The following is a 24,722-nucleotide window of genomic DNA, read 5'->3' as shown; positions in this document are numbered from 1 at the left end:
TAGCAAAAGGTGTACTAACTGGTTTTGCATTGTGCATGTTAAATCTTTTCAACACCTTTTGTATGTACTCATTCTGAGACAATGTTAATTTACGATTTTTCCTGTCTCTAGTTATTCTCATACCAAGGATTTGTTTTGCAGCTCCCAAATCCTTCATTGCAAATGAATTTGCCAATTTTCTTTTGAGCACATTTTTTTCCTGCATGTTAGATCCTGCAACAAGCATGTCATCTACATACAATAACAATATAATATAGCTGCCATCATTTTGCTTTTTCAAATAAACACAATGATCAGAGTGGCATCTAGTATAACCTTGTTCAAACATAAACTTGTCAAATTTTAGATACCACTGCATTGGAGCCTGTTTTAAGCCATACAAGCTCTTCTTCAACCTGCACACAGTTTCTCCTTCCCTTTCACCTCATATCCTTGTGGCTGCTGCATATATATCTCTTCCTCCAAATCCCCATGGAGAAAGGTTGTCTTTACATCTAACTGATCAAGATGCAAATCTTCAGCTGCTACAAGACTTAAAATAGTTCTGATTGAAGTCATTTTAACAACAGGAGAAAATATTTCATCAAAATCAATACCTTTCTTCTGTGCAAACCCCTTCACCACAAGCCTAGCTTTATACCTCTGTTTTCCTCCATCTTCTTCCTTCAGCCTGTAAACCCATTTATTCTTCAATGTAGTTTTTCCTACAGGCAACCTGACTAAATCCCAAGTCTGGTTATGCATTAAGGAGTCCATCTCTTCTTCCATGGCTACCTCCCACTTCTTCCTGCTTTCAACCTGCATTGCTTCTTCATAACATTCGGGTTCACCGGAATCAGTCAACAATAAATAATATAATGAAGGAGAGTATCGTTCAGGGGGTCTACTTATCCTGGTAGATCTTCTACCACCACTTTCAGGTGTTTGGGGTGCCTGTTGTTGTTGTGGTGGTTGCTGTTGTTGTGGTTGTTGATTATTATTATTTTCAGGCACCTTTACTTTTCAGTGATTTCATCAAGAACTGCATATTCCTTGTTTTCCTTTTCCTGTTTCTTTTCCTGCAACTGATTCTTATACAAGACCTTTTCATTGAATATTACATCTCTGCTCCTAATGATTTTGTGATTTTCGTAATGATATAAGCGATAACCAAAATCATTAACACCATATCCAATAAAGGTACATTTCTTTGACTTTTCCTCAAGCTTTGTTCTATTTTCTTTATCAATATGGACAAAGGCCTCACAACCAAAAGGCTTTAAAATAGAGTAGTTTACCTTTTTACCTGTCCATGCTTCCTCTGGAACACCACCATCCAAGGAACTTGAAGGCCCTCTTTTTATTAGATAAACAGCAGTATCTACAGCATCTGCCCAAAACTGTAAAGGCAATCCTGCATGCAATCTCATGCACCTTGCACGCTCCATGATTGTTCTGTTCATCCTTTCTGACACACCATTTTCTTGTGGTGTTCTTGGAACTTTCTTCTCTCTGCGAATTCCATGCTCTGAACAATACCTATCAAACTCTTTGCTGCAATATTCACCTCCATTGTCTGATCTAAGACACTTCAATTTCTTTCCTGTCTCAATCTCAACCAAAGCTTTCCATTTCTTGAAAGTATCAAATACATCAGAATTATTCTTAATACAATAAATCCAAGTTTTTCTAGTTGCATCATCAATAAAAGTAACATAATAACGAGAGCCACCGAGAGATGATACCTGAGCGGGTCCCCATACATCTGTATGCACAAGCTCTAATTTTTCATTCTTCTTTTCTTTCCCAACTCTGAGAAATCTGACTCTCTTCTGTTTTCCATAAATGCAATTCTCACAGAAATCCAAATCAACATTCTTCAAACCCGGCAACAAATTCCTTGAGTGAAGAATCTTCATCCCCTTTTCACTCATGTGTCCAAGCCTATGATGCCATAATGTTGCATCTGCTCCTTTGGAAGTTAAAGCATTAACATAGTTATAAATACCATTGCATAAATACAATGTACCAACCTTTTCACCTTTTTCTATTACCAGGGCTCCTTTGGTGACCTTCCAAGCTTTATCTGTGAAAGTTGTCACACAACCTTCACCGCCTAACTGCCCTGTTGAAATCAGATTTTTCTTTAGATCTGGAACATGCCTTACCTCCTTTAATAGCCATTGGTTTCCATTTTGCTGTTTTATAAGAACCTTACCCATTCCAATGATTTTACAGGGTTTATCATCACCCAGATGAACTTGTCCAAAATCTCCTTGAACATAGTCATGAAAGTATTTCTTATCAGGTGTGGCATGGAATGAAGCCCCTGAATCTACCACCCAGGAATCAGTAATATTTTCGAAAGAAAGAATCAAAGCATCTTGTAACACCTCACCTGTCACATTTGCTTCATGATTGTTTTCTTGCCGTGCATCTCCTTCTTTTCCCTTCCGAGATCTACAGTCTTTCTTTAGGTGTCCTTTCTTTCCACATTTCCAGCACACTATCCCCGATCTGGACTTGGATCTGCCTTTCCTTGATTTACTACGATATCCTGAGCTCTTTCCTCTTTCCATTTTTCTTCCTCTAGACTCTGCACTCAAAGCATTTCCCGATGTCTTACCTGAGCTTTTCCATCGCATTTCCTCGCTAAGGATAGCACCGACAACATCATCAAACTTTAAAGTACTAGATCCAGAAACGGAGTTACTAATGGCCATTACCAAACCATTCCAACTTTCTAGTAATGAGCACAAGAATAACAGAGCTCTAACTTCATCATCAAAGTTTACCCCTACAAAACTTAACTGACTTGTAACTGTATTAAAATCATTTAAATGGTCTGCAACAGATCCACCTTCCAACATCTTCATATTAAATAATTGTTTCATAAGAAATACCTTGTTTGAGGCCGAGGGTTTTTCATATAGTTTCGACAACGCCTGAATCAAACCCTCTTTCGTGGTTTCCTTCGAAATGTTGAAGGCGACTGACGCAGCAAGGCACAACCGTATTGTTCCGAGTGCCTTTCTATCGAGAAGGTTCCATTCTTCGTCTGTCATACCCGTCGGCATCTTCGTTTTTCCGCCCAATGGTAGGTACAGATCTTTCTGATACAGATAATCTTCCATCTGCATCTTCCACAGCGAGAAGTTTTGGCCGTTAAATTTCTCGACCCTAAACTTACCATCTTCCGCCATTGCTCCCACTCGAACCAGGAACCCTTCTTTCCTACGAGTTTATCAGCCAAATAGACCTTCGGCTCTGATACCAGTTGTTAGAAAATTATATATTGCGGAGCAATGGAACACATAAAATATTGCAGAAATATAAACACAGAAAACGCACAAAACAAGAGAGACACATATATACATGGTTCACCCAGTTTGGGCTACGTCCACTCCAAACAGCCAGTCCTTCCTTTCTATTATCCAGCAAAATGAAGAGACACAACCTATAGCAAATCCGCTATAATATCCTTTGTTTTCTCTCACAGTCTCACCTCTCTGTTTCTCGCTCACATAATACACATCTATCACATAGCCTCAAATACAATGCCCTCATACATAGAGAGGGGTTGCCTTCTAGGGCAAAAAAAACCCTAAACTAAACATAAGTTCTACCATCAGATCATCCGCCTAATGAACGGCTCAGATTGATTAGAAATTACTATACTTTTACAAGGCAATTTTACAGCTATTTTTAGCTTCGGGGGCGCTGCCCCCGAAACCCCCCGCCAGGGGGGGGCTCCCAAAGGTCGCAGCATCCCCCCCCCTGGACCCCCCCTGCAGCGAATATTTTACGGGCGGCGTTGCCGCCCCCATTTCGAACTGGGGTCCAATGTGGCGATACCTTTGAATATAGAAGATAATCAGGCTCCACACCCAACATTTTGGTTCTGCTCTGCCCACTTTATGAACCAACGTAGGGCCGATTCCCTTAGTGTGGTTTGGAATTCCACCGCCCAAACGTTATCCAAAGTCTGACGGGCTCTCCAGATGGCTTCGCAGAGGTACCAGTGTTGCTCCACATCCTCGTTCCCCTTACCTGCAAACTCCGAGTATCTTGTAAATGATCTCGCCATACCGCTCTAAATATTGGCTAATAACACAAAATCGTTGGTTCCCGACTGTAGTGACACCTGTAGTCCTAAGTTACTGTTGTAGCCGGTTCTGGTATCACTCCCAGTGTTGAGACTAGTTCCATATTTTTCTCGTGCACTATATACTCGTGTTGATTTAGCTAGGTTAAAGATGAATTCTTCTAGTTTGTGATAAGGTTCCAGTGGAAGGTTGGGGAAACACCACTTATTTTTCAGGGTTGGGGCTGCTGAACTTTGGTGGAAGCCGGTTCCACATCGAATAACTTCTTCATTCTGTCACCCATATTTTCGTTGTCTTCATGCCAGCATGGGTGTTGATCTTGCAGTTCTTCTTCTGCAACCTTCATGGAGGATCCCCCATACGCTCCTGGTTACAATCCCACATCTGCAACATTCTGAGATAGTCCTCCTCCAATTCCTTGTTGCGATCCTATTTCCGCAACCTGTAGGGAATGTCCTTCCTCCTCTTCTCGATTCCGACATCCCTTCATCCCATCTTCGGGTGGCCTAGCATCCTCTTCCCCCTCCATCTCATCTCGGGGTTTTTCCATCGCCACTCCCATCAGGCGGGACCCTCTCCTTATTTTCCCTAGGGCGCGAGCTGCTCTTGCCTGCCACTTATCCGCTAGCAGCGCCCTTCTCTGTTCTCTAACATCCCTTTCTCTCTTTAATCCTTCTACATCCACCCTACCACAGCATCCCTCTCCCCTTGTGGGCAACGTTTTTCCCTTTAGTTCCTTCCCTCGATACTAGGGATTTTATACTTCCATCCTATTAGTGGATAGAGATAGCAGTCCCTCCTCCACCAAAAGCATCTTAATCCACGTCGTGATTTCTGCTATCAATTCCCCCCTTAGCTCGGAGTTGAGCACTGCCTCTGCCTTTGAGTAGGACTGATAGCTTTCTGCAGCAAACTCAACTATGTATCCTTTCGCCTTAGTTCTTGTCAATAGTTGCACATGGAAGACATGAATTTGGCAAACAACACAGGAGGAGCTCACAAGTGTGGATCACCAGGAGCTCCTACAAGCAAATGCACCCGCTTAGGCTTCACATTAAACTCCAATAATAAATAGATACATTTTTTTAGGGATAGTAAAACAAATCCATAAATAATAGGAACTGAATATCCAAGAAAAGCACAATCATAACTACGTAACAATAATCACCTAATCTCCATTAATTCTAACACTCCCCCTTAATGGAGAAAGGGTTCTTAAGCACACCTAATATGTCCCTAAACAAATCAAACTTCACTCTTCCTAGAGGCTTAGTAAATATATCAGCCATATTATCACAAGAATTACAATATTCAACACAAATCTCTTTGGACTGCACCTTCTCCCTGACAAAATGAAATTGAGTGTCTATGTGCTTGGTGTTTTTATGAAACATAGGATTGTAAGCTAGTTTGATGGAACTCTGATTATCGCAATTGATAATCGTAGCTTATGTCTGTTCTTCTCATGCATCTTGGAGAAGTCTACGCAACCAAACTGCCTCACATGTTGTTGCACACATAGCTTGATATTTTGCTTCTGTTGAGGATAAGGCAACAGTATGTTGCTTCTTGCTGCACCAAGAGATGACCCCGGAACCAATGCTGAAGGCGTAACCTGTAATTGATCTTCTATCATCTAAATTTCCCGCCCAATCAGAGTCTGTATAACCTGTCAAACTAACATCAAATGAGTCAAAATACAAAATACCAAAGTCTGATGTTCCTTGCAGATACCTTAATACTCCTTTTGCTGCAATCCAATGGTTCTCATGAGGTCAAGTCATGAACTAACTCAAAACACTCACTGCATAAGCTAGATCTGGTCTCGTTGTAGTCAAATAGATAAGACTACCAACCAACTGTCTGTACAATGTTGCATCTACATATTTCGAACCATCATCCACCTGAAGTTTGTTGTTCTACTGTAAAGGCACAAATGCAGCCTTGCACTCATCCATTTTAAATTTAGTCAACAAACTCTTAGCATACTTACCCTAGGACAAGAAAGTTTGGTTTGAATCTCTCCAAACTTCTAGACCCAAACAATAATGCATTTCTCCAAGGTCCTTCATCTCAAATTTCTGTGATAACTGCTACTTGATTTCTTCAATGAGATTGTCTGCACTCCCTGTCATGATCAGATCATCTACATATAAAGAAATCAACACTATATGTCCCTCATCATTAAACACAGTATACAAATTGGGATCATTTTTGCTCCGTTTATAACCATGCATGAGGAAAAATGAGTCAATTTTTTCGTACCAGGATCTAGGAGCCTGCTTTAAACCATATAAAGCTTTCTTTAATCTACATACTAAGTGCTCTTCTCCCTTCTTAACAAACCCCTCAGGCTGCACTAAATATACTTCTTCTTTTAAGTCACCATTTAAGAAAGCAGATTTAACATCTAATTGATGTATTTTCCAATGATGCTTAGTGGCTAAAGCAATAATCATTCTGATAGTATTTAATTTTGCAACAGGGGCAAATGTTTCCTCAAAATCAATACCTTCTTTCTGGGAATACCCCTTTGCCACCAACCTTGCTTTATGCTTATCAATAGACCCATCTGCTTTAAATTTTAACTTAAATAACCATCTGCAACCTATGGGTTGTTTATCATTAGGAAGCTTTACTAGATCCCAAGTATTGTTCTTAATGATTGATTCATATTCCTCCTTCATTGCTTCCTTCCATTCAGAACTCTTACTAGCTTCATAAAAATTAGAAGGTTCTACAATGTTTAACATACCAGTCATGAACGCACAATCCCTATATCAAGCTAGTAATTGTTTTGGCCTGCTCGATCTCCTGAGTAGTGGGGGTTCAATTATTCTGTTGCTTTCTTCTCTTTGTGGACTGAACTCGATTCCTTCCACATTATCGTGTTGCTGCTGATGTTCCTGCTTTTGTTCCTGTTGCTGACTAATTCTTGTTTCACTATCCTCTTCTGGAAGTAGGGGTACATGCCATTCTTCATTGTTTTGAACAAGATTTCCATCATTAACCTGTTCATGGAATATTACATCTCTACTAACAAACACCTTGTGAGTAGAAGGGTCAAACAATTTATAAGCTTTATACTCACTGCAGTATCCAATGAAGGTACATTTAATGGCCTTAGAATCTAACTTCTTCCTGTTCTCTTTGGGAACATGCACAAAAGCTTTACTACCAAATACTCTAAGGTGACTTACTGCAGGCTTGAAGCCAAAAAATGCTTCAAAAGGAGTTTTATACTCAAGACCTTTATTAGGACTCCTATTCTTTAAATATACTGTAATATTAACAGCTTCTACCCAAAAGCCATTGGTTAGATCCTTGCCTTTCAACATACTACGAGCACACTCTACCAGTGTTCTATTTTTCCTCTTAGCTACTTCATTCTACTGAGGAGTGTAAGGTGTTGTAAATTGTTGGTGTATCCCATGCTCGTTGCAGTATTTGATGAAAATCCTTTTCTTGAATTCTCGGCCTTGATCTGATCGAAGAATCCTAATGAACTTTCCTGTCTACTTCTCAATCATGTTTCTGAATTGCTTGAAATATTCAAAAGCATGAATTTTCTGTTTAAGAAAATATACCCATGTGAATCTTGTACAATCATCAACAAAGATTAAAAAATAGTAGGCACCACCTAATGATCTTATCTGCATCAAGCCACATAAGTTTGTGTGTACAAGTTCGAGTATATCCCTCCGTTTTCTATCTTTAATGGTAGGAAATTCATCTCTATGCTGCTTACCAAATGCACATGCTTCACAATTAATCAGCAAATTCTTTAAAACAGGAAGACCATCTACCATACCTTTGTTCTGCAACAGAAGGAGGTCGCTAAAATTGATATGCCCAAGTCGTTGATGCCACAAATTTTCAGTAGACTTATCCGATGACATCAAGGCTTGTTGTGGCGTACTCTTCACATCCAATTTGTAGAGTCCTCCTATGCGAATACCTATAGCAATAGGCTTCATCTGGTCCAACAAGTCTTTAATAATACAATGAGATTTAAAGAATTCTACCTTGAGATCCTAATCTGTAATCTTTGACACAAGAATCGGGTTCTTAATACCAGGAATGTACCACACATCAAATATATCCCTGATCTTTCCATCAGGAAAAGTAACAAGGACATCTCCATGTCCCTTGATCTCATACCCTCTATTATCGCCAAGGTATACTTTTACTCCAGTGTTGGATTCTCTAAAATTTATAAACCATTGCTTTTTACTTGTCATATGTGAGGAGGCTCCACAATCTATGAACCAAATATCGGATCCATCCTCCTCAATAGCTAAAGCAGTCTCAGCCTCAACCATAAACAATCTAACATCCTGATTCTGATCTACATCTGCATAAGCCAAATGACCTGCATGTCTTCTTTGCTTGTACCTCTCCTCATCTGTCTTTTTCTTATGGCAAAATTTAGCAGCATGGCCTATCTTACCACAATAAAAGCATTTAGGAGCAGAGTCATGTTTATGCGAGGTCATACCTTGTGGTGTCCTTTTTTTTGATGCGCTGCCTCTCCTGTGATTAGCCACTACTTTCCCTTTTGGGTTGAACTTTGTCATCATTGCAAGATCTGAATTTTGAGGTTTAAGAGACAACCTCCTTTCCTCTTCCTGTAGCAAAATCCCAGTGAGCTCTTCAAAGCCTAGAGGCTTTTCTCTTGCATTCAATCCGGTTATAAACATCTAATAATCATTCGTCATGCCGTTCATGGTAATTGTCACTAGATCATCATTTGCCACAGTTTGACCGATATCAGATAGTTTATCTTTAACTTCCTTTATCTGGGATATGAATGAAGAAACATACTCATTCTCCTCCATCTTGATTGAGAGAATATTCTTCCTGAGGTACAAGGTTCGACTGGTGTTCTTGATCTCATACATATCTTTGAGAATTGTCCAGATGTCATTCGTTGTCTTGCAATCTCGAATGTGAGGGATGATGCAATCTTTGACTGATAACTTGAGTAGCACCTTTGCCTTCATCTCCCTTTTCTCCCAGTCTTGTATTGTTGTATTCGATCCACCAGTTGCAGTAGTCGGCTTGACTTCATCACCGGTGGCAATGCTATAGGCATTTTGTCCCTCAAGCAGAGTCTGAAGCTTAAATTTCCAATTTGTGTAATTGGAACCATCAAGCTTATTACTCTCATTGAGATAAGCTTCGACAATTTGATTATTCATCTTGAATGAATAAAATCTTCAACAATTTGAGAAAACCTCAAATGTAAAAAAAAAAAAATACCCTGTTCACTACAAATTTCCTTCACAAAAAAATTGCCCTCCTCCAGTTTCACTTAAAAGAATTCCAGATTCTCTTTTTCTTTTAAAAAAAAAAATCACTCCAAAAATATACACCCTTTTTTTAATAAATAAATATTCCTTCAGAAAATAACGAAATTCCTTTTTGATTTTAATTAAAGAATTATAATCTTTAATTAAAAAAACTTCCCAAATTCAAAAATCCACGTGAAGCTTTAATGTAAAAAGGGTGGGTGAAAAAAAAATCCACGTGAAGCTTTAAAGTAAAGAGTGGCTTTAAGAAAAATGCATAAATACTTTACAGTAAAAAAAAAACTTCATGCGTGGCAATGTGTTGTGAAAAGAGAACCACCATTAATCTCCTTCAAACGCAGCCACAAATTTAATCTCCTCTCCTCAAATTTAACGCAGCAAACAAACGCAGTCTTTAACCACCACAGCCACTGCTTTTCCACGCTTAGAACACAATCGTCATGACTGTTCACCTCCTTTTCGCGACTAGTCGCAGTTGTACACCAGAAACCTGCGACGATGTCGGAGGAAAAAATTCGCGTAGTCTCCAAGAGAGTCATCACGACTACTCTTCAGCGCCCTGTGACGACGTCGCAATTACTCTTCAGCTTCCTGCGACGATTTCGCGTTCCTCAACTCAGCGTACAGGCCTCTCCTTCCTGCAGCTTTGATACCATGTCAACAGTTGCACATGGAAGACATGAATTTGGCAAACAACACAGGAGGAGCTCACAGGTGCGGATCACTAGGAGCTCCTACAAGCAAATGCACCCGCTTAGGTTTCACATTAAACTCCAATAATAAATAGATACATTTTGTTAGGGATAGTAAAACAAATCCCTAAATAATAGGAATTGAATATCCAAGAAAAACACAATCATAACTATGTAACAATAATCACCTAATCTCCATTAATTCTAACAGTTCTCACCCAGAAATCAACTGCTCTCGTCCGCTCATTATCCAGCTGTTGTAATAGCGCAGTCTCATACGAAGTCCAACTATGGCAGGCTCTCGCCACTCCGCTCAAAGGACTTTGCCTCTTCAGTTCCCTCAACCAATTGTACAGGTCCTCAGGGAATTTGCACCAAAATATTTCATACTAGTCGTTTAAGCTATCAGCGTATAAGATCTCCTTACGCACCTTGTCGATCGGCTGATTCCTGCGGGAAACCCTTTCTGCCACAAATTGGCCTATTTTGTAGTTCCACCAGTTTCTAATGCCTCTTAAACATCCTCGACACCATATTCTAAACTAGTTCTCCTAATTTCGGGTCCCAACAACGGAACCATTTGTTGGCTCGAAAGAGTCATCAAGGAAAAGACCCCGAGTTCAAGCACGGGAGGCCAACAATAATCCGCTGTAGTCTAGGACAGCGCTGGCATTTTCACCTCACCCCGAAGGGCAAGAGTCTCACCCGAAGCGCGCCGCGACCAAAAGAGGAGAAGGGCTCAGCATAGAGTCGAGGGGATATCAGCTGAACACAGGTGGTCATACACATATGCATTCATAATACATGAAACAGAGATAATGATACCTTAAACTCATACACATGGATGCATCATAAATACCACCTCACCCCGAAGGGCAAGGAGTCTCACCCGAAGCGCGCCGCGACCAAAAGGGGAGAAGAGCTCAGCGTGGAGTCGAGGGGATATCAGCTGAATACAGGCGGTCATACACATATGCGTTCATAATACATGAAACAGAGATAATGATACCTTAAACTCATACACATGGATGCATCATAAATACCACAGAGCTAACAACATTCTAGTATCGATCTAGCAAGCACCATCTTCATGCAACAAGGAGACTGTTTTAAATTTTAATAAGCCCACAGAACATGATGTGCAATGCGTTATGAGTCTTAACAACCTTCAACTATTATTACATTAAATCAATAGAACAGAGTACATTATAACTTGGCATCTCGCCATCAACAATACATAAAATACTCTACTCAGTAGCTTGGGTTAGATCTGCTCCACAACCTAGTTCGTCGGTTTCTAGCTCTTCCTGCTTCTGCTCTTATGTCTGCGTACCTCCTCGTCAGCCAACTCCTTCAGTGCCCGGCAGGTCTGTCCTCAAGAACAACCCCAGCGATAAACAAAACTCAACAACAACAACGGCAGCAACATCAACCTCTTCCTTCCTGTTCTTCCTCTTTTTATATCCTTCCCAGCTTCCTGGACTGCAAGTTCTTGCTCGGCTGCTTGCTTCCTTGGCTGCCTCTACACTTTTCCGTCTCCTCGATTGCTTTTACCTTCCGCTGCCACCTTGCCATCACCTTTTTGCAACTGCTCGTTCCGTCACCCAACTGTTGTTGCCATTTGTCCTTTTCTGCCCTACGGTTGGTCAAAACTGGTTAGATCTACTCCACAACCCAGTTCCTCTGTTTCTAGCTCTTCCTGCTTCTACTCTTATGTCTGCGTACCTCCTCGTCAGCCAACTCCTTCAGTGCCCGGCAGGTCTGTCCTCAGGAACAACCCCAACGATCAACAAAACTCAACAACGACAACAATAGCAACATCAACAACAACAGCAACATCAACCTCTTCCTTCCTGTTCTTCCTCTTTTTATATCCTTCCCAGCTGCTTGGACTGCAAGTTCTCGCTCGGCTGCTTGCTTCCTTAGCTGCCTTTGCACTTTTCTGTCTCCTCAGTTGCCTTTACCTTCCGCTGCTACCTTTCCATCACCTTTTTGCAACTGCTCGTTCCGCCGCCCAACTGTTGTTGACATTTGTCCTTTTCCGGCCTACGATTGGTCAAAATTGGTCAAAACCTTTCAAAATTAACGAAGGCTCCAACATGGTATTGTATGGTTAATAACATCCATGGTAAAGTGGGGTGAGTATCCATGGTTAAAAGTCTTGTTAATTAAGTATTATTTTGGTTGTAAAATGAGGGATGGTTTTTGGGCATGTGTTATTGATGAGCCATCGTGTTGGCGCATAGTATGGCATCATGGTAAACTAGTGGTGAATATCCATGGTATAGTATGGCATCATGGTAAACTAGTGGGAATATCCATGGTTAAAAACCTTGTTACATTGTAAGTACTAAGTTTTTTTGTGCTTATTAATGAAATTTAAATATGGTTACCAAAATTATTATTTTAATTTATATGGTGAAATGGATCTTTATTTATAGCTACTATTTATATCTTATATATTGTCATGTGATAAAGGTGTAAATATATCTCAAAAGTAATTAGAAAAAAAATGCTTTTAAATTTAATAAAAAATGTTATAAAATTAAATTAAAATAATACAAAATATTTTGAGTGTGAAATGAGAGATTGTTTTTGGGTATGTTGTATTAATGAGCCATGGTATGGGCCATGGTATTGTAACAAAACCTATTTACAAATTAATAATATATATGGCAAAGTTAAACATATTGTTATATTGTAAGTTTATGTGCTTATTAATTAAATTTAAATATAGTTACATAATCATTATTCTATTTTAGAACGTAAAATGAATTTTTACTTATTGTTGCTACTTCTATATTTTAATGTAATATGTATATTGTGATTTTTTAATCTAAAAAATTATTCATAATTTTATTAATAAAAATAAAATTACAATGTAACAAATTTGAATTTTATTATTTTGATTACTTTTAAATGTTTATGGACACTACACACTACAATATCAACATATTAAACCGACATGTAAAAACATTTACAAACTTTCTTACAATACATCTACACATTACCATAATTCAACATATCAAGCGGAAATGTAAAAATATTTACAAACCCTTTCTTACATTACATCTACACATTAACCCATACTACAATCAAGTTTTGAAAATAACCTAGTGGACAACATTGATGTAAAAAGTTTACAAAATTACATTTAAGTACAACTTTTAGTTAGCTTAATCTATTTGATATACATGAATAAAATATTGTTTATGAGACATAGATAAGTTAGTTTGTTGAATTAACATCTATTTAATATATATAAATAAAATATTGTTTAAAATACATACATAAATTAATTTGCATAAGGATGAATTTTCATTAAATTTTAGATTCAAATTCCATGGAAAGGGTTGAGAATAAGTCACAGTGATCATCATAAACACATCACAGAACAAACTCCTTGGGACATTAACTTGACCCAATTGTACACAATCTCTACAACAACAGTTGTACACAATCTAGACAACAACATTCTCACAATTGGACAAGTCACTCTTTCATTCAATATATAGACTGGCCGCGCTTAAATCCAACCTAAATCTTTAAAAAATAATAATAACTACCAGATCTTTATGACAAAAACCAAAATGCAAAAAGAGACCATTTGAGTCCATATATAGTTGGGTTAACATTACCGGAAAGAGAAAAGATATATGACAGATGCTTAGGAAGATGCATTTATTGTCTTTTAACCTCATACGATAGTCTGAGAAAGATACAATTCCACCGGGCCTGTCCGAAGATATATGACAGATGCCTAGGAAGATACATTTATTGTCTTTTAACCTCATACGATATTCTCAGAAAGAGATACAATTCCACCGAACCTGTCCGAAGTTTTTACTTTGAGCTTATATACTCCATGCTTGAAATCGAGGACATTTATAAGCATTATATCCACGGAGATTCATTGTGTACATGTGGGCATGCACTGTTTTACTCTGAACTGCGATCCATTGGTGTCTATGTCGACATATACTGTCATTAAACTCTACTGCTAGGTACTTATGACGCTGAAATTGAGTGTATCTGAAGGTTTCCAAAGCATAAGTTCAAAGAGTAAAAAGAAAAAAGAGACATATTCATATAAAAGACATCTGGATGCTTGTTTCTTAGGACGGTCATGCAGTAGAAGTAATTTCATTTCTTCTACATGGTCTGTTGGTCCATGGGATATAGACACAAAAACAAATGATCGAAGGTCTTATCATCCTGCTCCATTGAAGCTTAAATGTTTGACACACAAAAAGAAATTCATCTTATCATACATCACAGACCATGGGATATAGACACAAAAACAAATGATCGAAGGTCTTATCATCCTGCTCCATTGAAGCTTAAATGTTTGACACACAAAAAGAAATTCATCTTATCATACATCCTCTCATGGGTCACTGCAAACAAAAAGTCCTGTAATTTATTTATTATAAGTTTTGGAGGATTTTCTGGTGTATTTTCCAGTCTAATTTGCTCATAATTCAGCACGGATTTATTGGAATCTCTAATTGTGAATACTCAACAATCCAAGTGTCTCAGGAATACTCAACAATCCAAGTGTCTCAGGATTTTTCAGCGTGTTGAATCCATATATACAATCAAAAACCAATTTTAAACAACAAAAATCAAGATTTAGCCAAAAAAATTGTTAGACTTTAACTAAGAATTCCAAAACATATCAGGTTTAGACATCACCCAACAAAAAAACTCCAAAACATATATACACCAAACAAAGATCTCTAAAACGTATAGACATCACCAAACAAAAATAGGCAATCCATGAGCCCCTGCAAACAAAAATTGGGAATCCAATATTGGGGATGAGGGAGACGGCACAAACTGAACCTGCCAATTCTTTCCCTGTAGAGTTCACAACCAAAAGATTTGATTTTATCTTTTATTTATCTTCCCATGAATCCCCGCAAACTGGGAATCCAAGATAGGGGTCAAAGAAGAGGATGCAAACTGAACCTGTGCATTCTTTCCAACTGGAGTTGATTTAATCATTATTTTCTACCTCCTCTGGAGGAAGAATTTGCTGTTATTTTTCCTCACATTTTTACCATGGCTTGGGAACCTTTTTCTCCACTTCAGGCTGAAACACAATTCGATGCCTCAGGAGATCCACACCGGTCAAAATATTTAGGATTGAAATGCCATCGAATTTTTATATAAATGGCAAAATTAATACATATTAATGGCAATGTGCCCTTGGTGAAATATATCATCAAATAATGAACAAGGAGCATATTTCCTAAAATACATACTATTATGCATGCCCTCAATGACAAACTCAATTCCTCAAATGGGCATTAAGAGGAAGTCAAAGCTGGTGCCTCTTCCCCGTGACCTGAAAGCAATCCATTCAGGGTTTTAATTTTTCCCGGATGAATGTGGTTACTAGTTCATAACTTCTGAGTTTTTGGACTTTGAACTGTTTGAACGATCTTCGGCTGATTTGGGCAGATTCCTGGTTGCCTCACAATATAGATCTCATCCCCTATACTGTTATACGCATCCTGATTCCGATGCCAAGTCCACAGAGCATATGTTTCATTCTTCACCTGGATATTATTAAGATGCCATCGTTCAATATTAAAATAGTTGTAGCAAAAAAATATATGTCAAAACCAACCCAACAAGGACTGTATATTAAACACAAATTGCAACTTACGATTTGAACCCGATTTGGTAACCAAACTTTCCATATCAATCTACTATGAAATTGAGGATAGCTAAGATTCAATGAATGGTTCATAATAATAATAATGGCTCACCTCAAAAATTCCATGCCCAAAGCTGCTCTCTCTATATGCGCTAAAGTCAGGCTGCCTATCCCAACAAAACTTTCCAGCTGCTGGACCAGATGTAAAGTTGTATGCACAGAATCCACCCATATAGCTGTCAGGTGTGGAAGCCGGATCAGGACAGTTACCAGGTTCATCAGCATGTGGTATTGCCATCTTTTCTCTGTTACCACCATCCCCCACTGTAATGTAAAGAGGAGCACATGGGTCCAATGTGTAGTTAAAGACTCGGTTTGATCTCTCGTATGCATGGACCTGCAAGCAACAGGCATGACTTTATAGTTAACCCAAATTATTTGAGTCAATTCTTCCTCTTATAACAATTTACTTATACACTCCTAGAGATTGTTTCACAGGGTTCTGCTGTAGAGCTAATAAAAGTAGAGAAAACAAGGGCAAAATCATGAAACACCATTAAACATTTATTTAGTTAGTTACTCACATGGCCGTTGAATACAACATCAACACCATATCTGTACAGCAGCTCCTCCATTTCCTGTTTCATGCATTCAGCCTCACGATAATGGGCTTTATAACTGCTGTACCAGGGTGGGTGCCACGCAGCAACAAGCCAAGGAGTCATGCTCCTGTCAACATCTGCTAAATCATGCTCCAGCCATTTATATTGTTCCCCTGTGAACAGAGACATAAATTATCATAAATATCATACGGCACAGAATTGAGCCTAGATTTTATGCCCAAATGCCTGCTGTTTTCACTACAACAATCTAACTATGTTTCTGACCTATGCTACAACCAATGTTAGGATTCTCTCATGCTGTTACCATCTGAAACAAAGCTTTCTATTGTGCTCATCAAATATATACTGTAAACTGGAAGAAACCCTGTTAGACCTGTTTTATTGTAATCTATGTATCCTCCCAGCATGATGAAATGGATGCCTCCAGCATTGAAGGAGTAATAGAATGTGCTAACAGATCCACTCTCTTGATTTGGAAATGCAAATCTTGAACTGTAAGCTGTAAATGTCTTATTTCCAACTTGCTCTTCGATTTCATGATTGCCCTCCACAACCATGATAGGAACTCGTGAGATCAAGGGCTCCATAAACCTGTAGGAACATCAAGCCCAAACAGATGAAAGCTGTAACTAACATCTGCAAGTAATTAGCAGGGACAAAGAAATATTTGTATGCAATCTAAATGAAAAACTGATATAGACTTTAGAATTCAAAAACTGTCATAAGCTGTTTGGCATTCAAAAACAGGTAAAAAGCATCTGATGGATTTGGCTTTAGAATTTTTCCCGTGTAAAGTTAATGAAAGATGTTCAACAAGGACTTCAAGGAGGTAACTTCATAATAAAGATCACTTTGAGCACTTTGTTGACCTTCCAAAGAAGGCTTGAGATTCTACATGTTACAAGGCAGCATCTAGTGTTAAACAGGGTGAAAAGTTCTCATGAGTTGTCCCCTGCATTTCCCGCTTCTCATCCACCTGCAATTGCAGGTCTTAAACTATCTAATGTTATCGCACTTAATTACAGAAACAATGGAATTAAATAGTGGGTCCTCTACTTAGTGGGTTATTGGAATGCATTTGGTGGCAAAGGTTCAATGTGAATAGAATACAATCATCAAATGGTGGTACCATGGCTCATCTTCACACATGTAGGCATGTACGTCATTTATCCAAAGGTCCTATTATCATAATGCAGAAATATGGTGACATCTCACACATAAATAGAAGTCCTTTCTCCATCCAATCAAGTGGTCATTTCTGCATTTGGTCTTGAGATTTAGAGAAAATCATAAGTGATCTATCTAGGAGAAACCTGCATTAAAAGAGCCATGGGTCCAAATCCAGTGGAGAACACAAGCATAAATAATGCTGGAGCAGAGAAAGAGTAGGACAAATAAGAATATTGCTACTAAATTTTAATGTGGAATGAAATGCCAACATAGGATATGACATTGTTGTAGTAAGACTTTCTGTAGTTATCTACATCACATAGATAAAAACCATAGCAAACAAAGACCCGGTGATGTTTGTATCGGAGGATGCTATCATGTCAGCATAAAGAGTCGGGTGGGATGGAGGTTATTGTCTGGACTCTGAACTCATATGCAGTGGATTCAAGCTGAATGTGAGCTACTGATGCTGAAGGTACTTCCAGAATGATTCACAAAGCACATGGAGCCATTTGCTGTGTTTTAGAAGATTAGAAAATGAAAAGAGTGATGTAAGACAGGCGAATGCTTCCTCGAATGTAGTTGCCCTTTGATTGCACAAAATTACCTCAACCGTATGCAGATTAGACACTTGCAAATTGGTCTCCATAATTGAAAGCGAACATGGCACTCAGCTTCACATATTGCAGAATCATTTGGACCTTCACACTTGCTAAGGATGTACTCAGGGCACACTAGCTTTCCTCATTTAAAACACTTGCCCTCAAGAATACACGTTGGCAATCTAGGAATGCTGATCTTCTTTTTGGAATAAATTTTCCAGGATAGCTCATTGTTTGAGATTCTGTTAGCATGTCTAGACTGTTATGTGATTTTCCCTGACGCTTTGGCCTCTAATTTGTTGAAACCTTCTCAGTAGAGAAGTGACTCTATCTTCAAAGAAAGCAAAGGAAATTTCGCAAACATTGTAATTATCCAAGAAAACTCAGAAACATTGATTTACATTCACGTGCAAAATGCTTGAACTTGAACATCAAGCTTTAACTAGGCAAAGCAAAGACTAAATTGTGTTACCAACTTGAAAATTTCCCTGTAAGGGATATCAGTACTGAAGTAAGAAAAGAAAACACATATATAGATGTCTTCGGTTTGACTATCAGTCAGTTTATACATAACAACAAAAAACACACATTTAGTGAATGTTTAACAACAGCCTCAGAGAACTGGCCCTAATTAGTAATTAGCAAGTGAATCAAGTAAATTTTATTTTAATTTACAACAAACAGTATCAGAAGATTGAAATTTTTGAACTAAAATGTATATCCTGACAAACTGTACTGGTTCCAAATGTCTTCTCTTTTCTCTAAAAAAAGCTACAACTAGCAGGAGCCCATCTACCCCTATCCTGGTGAGATTGCAGAACTAAAAGTTGAATGTTTCGAGTTCCAATATTTGCACTAAAAAGGCAGCTAGCATTTTTGGTGTAATCCACTAACTTCAACCCCAAAACCCGTTACAAACCCTGGAATGCACCTCCCTTCTATGGATACGATTAAAACTATTTTATTAGATTTCTCAAAAAGATGTAGAGCAACCAGGTTCCACGGGAATTTAAATTCTCATTGAAGAACACTTGACCTACTTGGCCTTTTGCCCAACAAAGACTTGTGACAGTAATTATGAAATGGAGGTGGTTTTTGAAGCTGGCTTTGGGGTGTAAATATCTAACTTGTGATAGCATCCTCCATCACCACAAGGAACACCCCACAGGAAACTCTATGCACTCTTTGGCATGTGCAGATTTGCAGATTGGGTACCATCAGTGCTGATTACAGCGTCTGACACTACAGGGACATCGAGTGAGACATGCAACAGAGGCAACTAACATGGGGAAATGCAGATTGAGTATCATTAGCTCAAAATAGTGCCGGACCATCCTCCATCACACCAGGGAACACCCCACAGGAAACTCTATGCACTTTTTGGCATTTGAAGATTTGCAGATTGGGCACCATCAGTGCCGATTACAGCACCTGACGCTACAAGGACATCAAGTGAGACATGCAACTGAGGCAACTAGCATGGGGAAATGCAGATTGAGTACCATCAGTGCTGATAATTGATTGAAGTGTGTGACCTTACAGGTACATAAAGTGAGACATGCAACCAACTGAGGCAACTGGCATGGTAGACTTACGACTCCGGGGAACCAAGTTTAAAACAAAGAGAAAGTGCTGTTTATATAAAAATAATGATCAAACAACAACCAAAAAAAATATTGGCATATCAAATGGTGGGTTCTGGACCCTGGTTCCCCGTTCAAGAAAAAGAGGAGTTATTATTGATATATAAAAAATAACAAAACCAAAAAACCGTGGCATATCCCATGGTGGATTTTGGGCCCACATAAATACTCGAAAGAGAATACAACTGACCTTCCCCAGTAATCCCAGCGAGGCTGGTAGGTCTCGTGAATAGGAGAATCCGGAAAAGAACAAGAATAGCAGGCCGAGCCGGTCCCGTTCGTCAAATAAAGATTTGCATAGCTCACATCCCCAACAAGCAGCATCAAGTCAGGATGGTTACTACGAACGTGATCAATGGTAGATGTCGTATTGTAAGTCAGACCAAGGTCTCCAACAATGGCGATTCTCTCAGGAAACCGCGAAGAACCCGGAGCCGGCATGGTCTTGAAGCTCAGGACTTTACTCATTGCATTCTGATGGGGATCTCCGCATCTGTAATAGTATACCGTGCTCGGCCGCAACCCTGTTAACACCAGACCAGATCCGAAACACAGTCAAATCAAAACAGCCTTCAGCTTTACAATTTTGAGGTGGGTTTAAATGGTTTTGCAATTGAAATTACCTGTAAGGCGAACATGATGGATAATCCCGGATGTATAATTCTGGAGGCCCACGAAGGGATAGAGTTGGCTGTAAACTAACGAATACCCGGTGGCTTCATAGTTCAGATTGTCTTGCAAAATCCCATAATTAACCACGCTGGCCACACTGGACGCATTCCGGGGCAGTATATTGTCGCCCACTTGAAACTCTCCTGCACAGGAATTTCAGTGCCCGACAACATCACAATTAGTCCGAAGAACAACGACAATTGACACGTCGATGAAGACATTGAAGTTGGCACATTCAAACTAAAACATGAGAAGGGCACCTGGAAGAATTTTGGCAAAATCAAGATGGTTGAAATATCCCTAAAAAGAATTAAATAAATAAAAATTACCCCCCGGAATTTTTTTCCCAAAATTTGCCCAGGCATAACCATGCCAACTGTTCCAAATTCTACAATTTCAAAATTTTGACCCATGGAAATCCTTTGTTTTGTTTTATTAATATTTTTGGACCAAATCTTAGAGCATTACTGACCAGTTAGTTACTTAGTTTTTATGTTCCAATTATACGGATTTTTTTATAAGATTTATAAAAATTATATAAAAAATTAAATTTCTAGTTTCGATGAATCACACTGGTTAAAAAAAGGTATGCTAAAAAAAATTTTTAAACTTATTTTGACGATGAACCACACTAGTTGGTTCGAAACGGGTAGACAAATGATATTCCATGTGATTTTCGCCAAAAAAATCTCTCACAAACTTGATATGAATCACAGAAACCTGAACTCTATAATAAAAAAAAATTAATTAAATTCCAAAAAAATCTCTCACAAACTTGATATGAATCACAGAAACCTGAACTCTATAATAAAAAAAATTTAATTAAATTTCTTTTCACTCTTCTACTTTTGATATCTAGAACGCATTTCAACTTTCACTATGATCTTTCTTAAATATTTTTAATATAAAATTATTTATAACCAGCTCCAGAACTAACTGTATCTTGGAGATTGACAACAGCAAGTATCAGAATAAAACAATGAAATGGCCAGTTGTTGATATTTGATTGAAGCAGCGATATTGGCTTAGCAACCAACAGTAAATGTTTGAGTTTTTGTGATGGACATCTGGAAAGGAATTTCAGCCAAACGTTGAGATTGACACCTCCATTAATTCAGGCCGCAGATAAAAGATTTCCCTCTAGTATCTCTCTTCTGTTGATTCATGAATTGTGGCACCTTACAGTTATTCTCTTCATTGGATTGACATTGGACATTCTACAACTGGTATGAGTTGGATGCTACTAAAAGACATACTGGATTAAAACATGATTTGGAAAAAAAAAATTGACAATACACAGTGAAATTTGATTATAAAACAAAATACATTGAGATAAAGATTGACAACTGAAAAATTCACGCTTCTCACAGTGACATAGACCAATTTTTTTCCCAAAAAAATCATTTTACCTGTAATCCAGGAAACCCAAATAGAATCGGGAGTCGATAGCGAGACAGAAATCTGCTCAGGGGAAATCTCAGTGACGGGTCTCTGCAGGCGAGGATCGTCTGCTGGCAAGTCCGAAGCCTGTCCTCGGATTGTGTCATCTAACGGAACCGTGACGGGGGTGAAAGGCCCGTCAAGTGTCGTGGGTATGGGTTTCCCGATCGCGCCCAGGTGAAGCACAGACAGAAACAGGTGAAGAAGCCAGAGCCAAAGCTGGAGCCGACCCATTTTGTTGCCTGGCCGTCAAGTAACAGAGGTTGGATGATCGGCAGGCCATTATGTAACGATCGAGAGAGGACCGGATATTCCACAGAATATGACTCAGTTATGGATTTTCAGCAGAATATTCCTCACCCTTAATTGACGAATGAGGAACCAATTTAGCTTTCCATGTGTTTTGTGGGATTGCGTTAATAATCTTTTTCAAAAAAATGATGCCTGCCATTTCCTTTTTGAAATTCGAAATCTCACCGAACATTCTTCGAAGACGGTTGGTTGCGCACATGGTAAGGGAGTGTTGCTTGGATTCATGGAAACCCTTGGAGGTTGCTGCAATTCTGAGAACGGTGGTTGGACAAAGGTAGAACGTTAGATGGTCAAAGGTAAAGGGATTGTTGCTTGGATTTCAGGGAAACCCTAGGCTGTTGTTGCATACTTTTTACTTACAAATTTTGGTTGATTAAATTTAAATATAATGCAGGTTTGTTTTTATTTATCTTATATCTTTATATGGGTTGAATAGGGACGGGAGCCTGAGTGGGGAAAGAAGGCATGTTGCCATCTCATTTAATTATGTAATCAACTTTGTGCCTTTTCATAATGATACATGTTATCGACTTAATATCTTGAGTTATGGGCCGTATATGAGGTAGATTGTAGAAGGCGTTAGCATGATTGGAAGATGGTTTATGGTTAAGCGTGTAATGTTGAAGGTTTTCTTTGAGGTAGTGGAGTGGAGTAATTCAATGGGCATTATGACAATGTACTAATATGATTTTGCTTCCAATATAATTCTGAATTGGGTATATTTTCTCTTTGAGTAGTTGATAAGTGTGTTTTGTATGTTACTTTTGGTCTAGTCAGCTTTTATTAGGAATCTATGATTTTTTTGTTGAAGTTTGGCCTCTACTCCCATCGCAACTTTGAGGTAGTGGAGTGGAGTAATTCAATGGGCATTATGACAATGTACTAATATGATTTTGCTTCCAATATAATTCTGAATTGGGTATATTTTCTCTTTGAGTAGTTGATAAGTGTGTTTTGTATGTTACTTTTGGTCTAGTCAGCTTTTATTAGGAATCTATGATTTTTTTGTTGAAGTTTGGCCTCTACTCCCATCGCAACTGAGTTTATCCAAGGATAAGAGGCTAGTCACCTTGCCTTTGTGCTTAGTTATCATGGTGCGCCAAAGAGCTCATTGTTGTAGAGGTGGATGTGGCAGAGTTGGAGGGGTCAGGGTACCATAGGTGGTTCACAAGCTCAAATTCAAGTTGTAAAATTAGTGTGTGCCTTTCACGTGCAAACCCTTAATGAAATTAAAGAAGAGTGGAAGGATGTGGAAGAAGATGTTGCGATGGAATGAGCATACCTGTCAAACTCTAAGGTAATCTTGTCCATGGCAACATGGGCTCCTAACGTGGGTAATACACACGGACAACAAAGTCAATACTTGCACATAGTGGAACTCTATTGGAGAATGAATACACTCTTAGGTTGAATCTTGTTGGACAAAAATGGCACCAAGAATGAAATTATGATGGTGTTAAACGATGTGGTTACACAGTTGCAGGATATTGACAAATGACTTGTGAGCTTCGAGACTAGGCGAGCTACGGGTCCTAGCCCTAGCATCCATCACCAGGTTAAGTAAGATCAGACTGAAGTCGATGCCTCCCTTTCCACCTAATTTCTATGTTTATGCTCCCTGTAAAGAATTTACTTTCTACTTGTTGTCGGTTAAGTAGTTGGAATTGGTTTTGGTTAATGTTTTAGGTAGACATAGGATCTAATTTTTATTTTCTACTATTGTTTATCATATTTGTTTTTGTAAATTCATAAGTGGATTTCTATTAATAGCAAAAAAGTTTATAGTTGTTCCAAAATTTACATTTCCATAATTTTCTTCTTGTGTGCCAAAACATTTATGTGGATGCACATGATTGAAACTATGAATACGAGGAGGATACAGGGACAAAGAACTGGCTTTGACATCTAGTCATTCATACTATTAAATACTTAGACCAGGCTGCTACTAAGAACTAGACAAAAACAGTAAAATTTTAACCATATACAAGTAGATATAATAAAGGAGACAAAATTGTTCAAAACCAAGAGAAACTTTTCCTTCAGATAAGCTAGCATGTTGATTTCCATGTCGATTTTTGTTTGGACTCCTTAGTCCAATATTATGACTAGTGATGAAGCAGTTGAGTTGGCTTGAGGGGAGGCTTGTACTGGTGCATTGATGACCGCAGGTCCTTTCTAGTGCTCGTTTGACTCAATGTCTAAGTTGGAAACTATATAGCGTTCGATGCTAGACAACCAAACAACTATGTCATCCAAGTTGTATCTGTTGTCCTTGAGAATGTGCTTGAAGTCTTCCTAACCTGCAAAAAGTTTGTAGTTGTCTACTTGCTTATCTATTATGATCATACTAAGAAGAGTGAGTTCCCATTTGACGGTGATGAGTAATGGAATGTACGAAGTGAATTTTTCTCCTACGAAACTTTCCTAGATATGGAATCCATTTGAGTCTACTACCTCCAATGTCCGAGTCTGAGAAGTAAGCTTGATCACCAAATTCCTTGGCCTC

At 38.6% G+C, this 24,722-nt stretch overlaps 1 protein-coding gene across 1 annotated transcript; it reads right to left on the bottom strand.

Annotated features, from left to right (window-relative positions):
- Nucleotides 1–14,881: 14,881 nt before the first annotated feature.
- Nucleotides 14,882–22,266, bottom strand: PAP15 (purple acid phosphatase 15). Its single transcript, XM_089386228.1, has 7 exons — nt 21,874–22,266; nt 20,416–20,607; nt 19,983–20,316; nt 16,751–16,968; nt 16,339–16,529; nt 15,867–16,151; nt 14,882–15,653 (listed from the first exon to the last, which is right to left on the bottom strand). The coding sequence occupies exons 1-7, from the start codon at nt 22,136–22,138 to the stop codon at nt 15,495–15,497; spliced, it is 1,644 nt and encodes a 547-aa protein (XP_089242354.1). The 5' UTR covers nt 22,139–22,266; the 3' UTR covers nt 14,882–15,494.
- Between the last annotated feature and the right edge of the window lie 2,456 nt (nt 22,267–24,722).

The sequence above is a fragment of the Pinus tabuliformis genome, chromosome Q (assembly GCF_031772625.1).
Source record: "Pinus tabuliformis cultivar Carrire ecotype Pingquan chromosome Q, CPIR1, whole genome shotgun sequence".
NCBI classification, from domain to species: domain Eukaryota; kingdom Viridiplantae; phylum Streptophyta; class Pinopsida; order Pinales; family Pinaceae; genus Pinus; species Pinus tabuliformis.
Note: the sequence above shows the minus strand (reverse complement) of the source record. Positions and strands in the feature narration are given on the sequence as shown.

Excerpts from the sequence above, each read along its gene's own strand:
- PAP15 (XM_089386228.1), bottom strand. The coding sequence starts at position 22,138 with ATGGGTCGGCTCCAGCTTTGGCTCTGGCTTCTTCACCTGTTTCTGTCT. Across the intron at positions 20,608-21,873 it reads TTGGGTTTCCTGGATTACAG|GAGAGTTTCAAGTGGGCGAC; the intron begins GTAAAATGATTT and ends ATTCCTGTGCAG. Across the intron at positions 16,530-16,750 it reads CATAGATTACAATAAAACAG|GGGAACAATATAAATGGCTG; the intron begins GTCTAACAGGGT and ends CTCTGTTCACAG.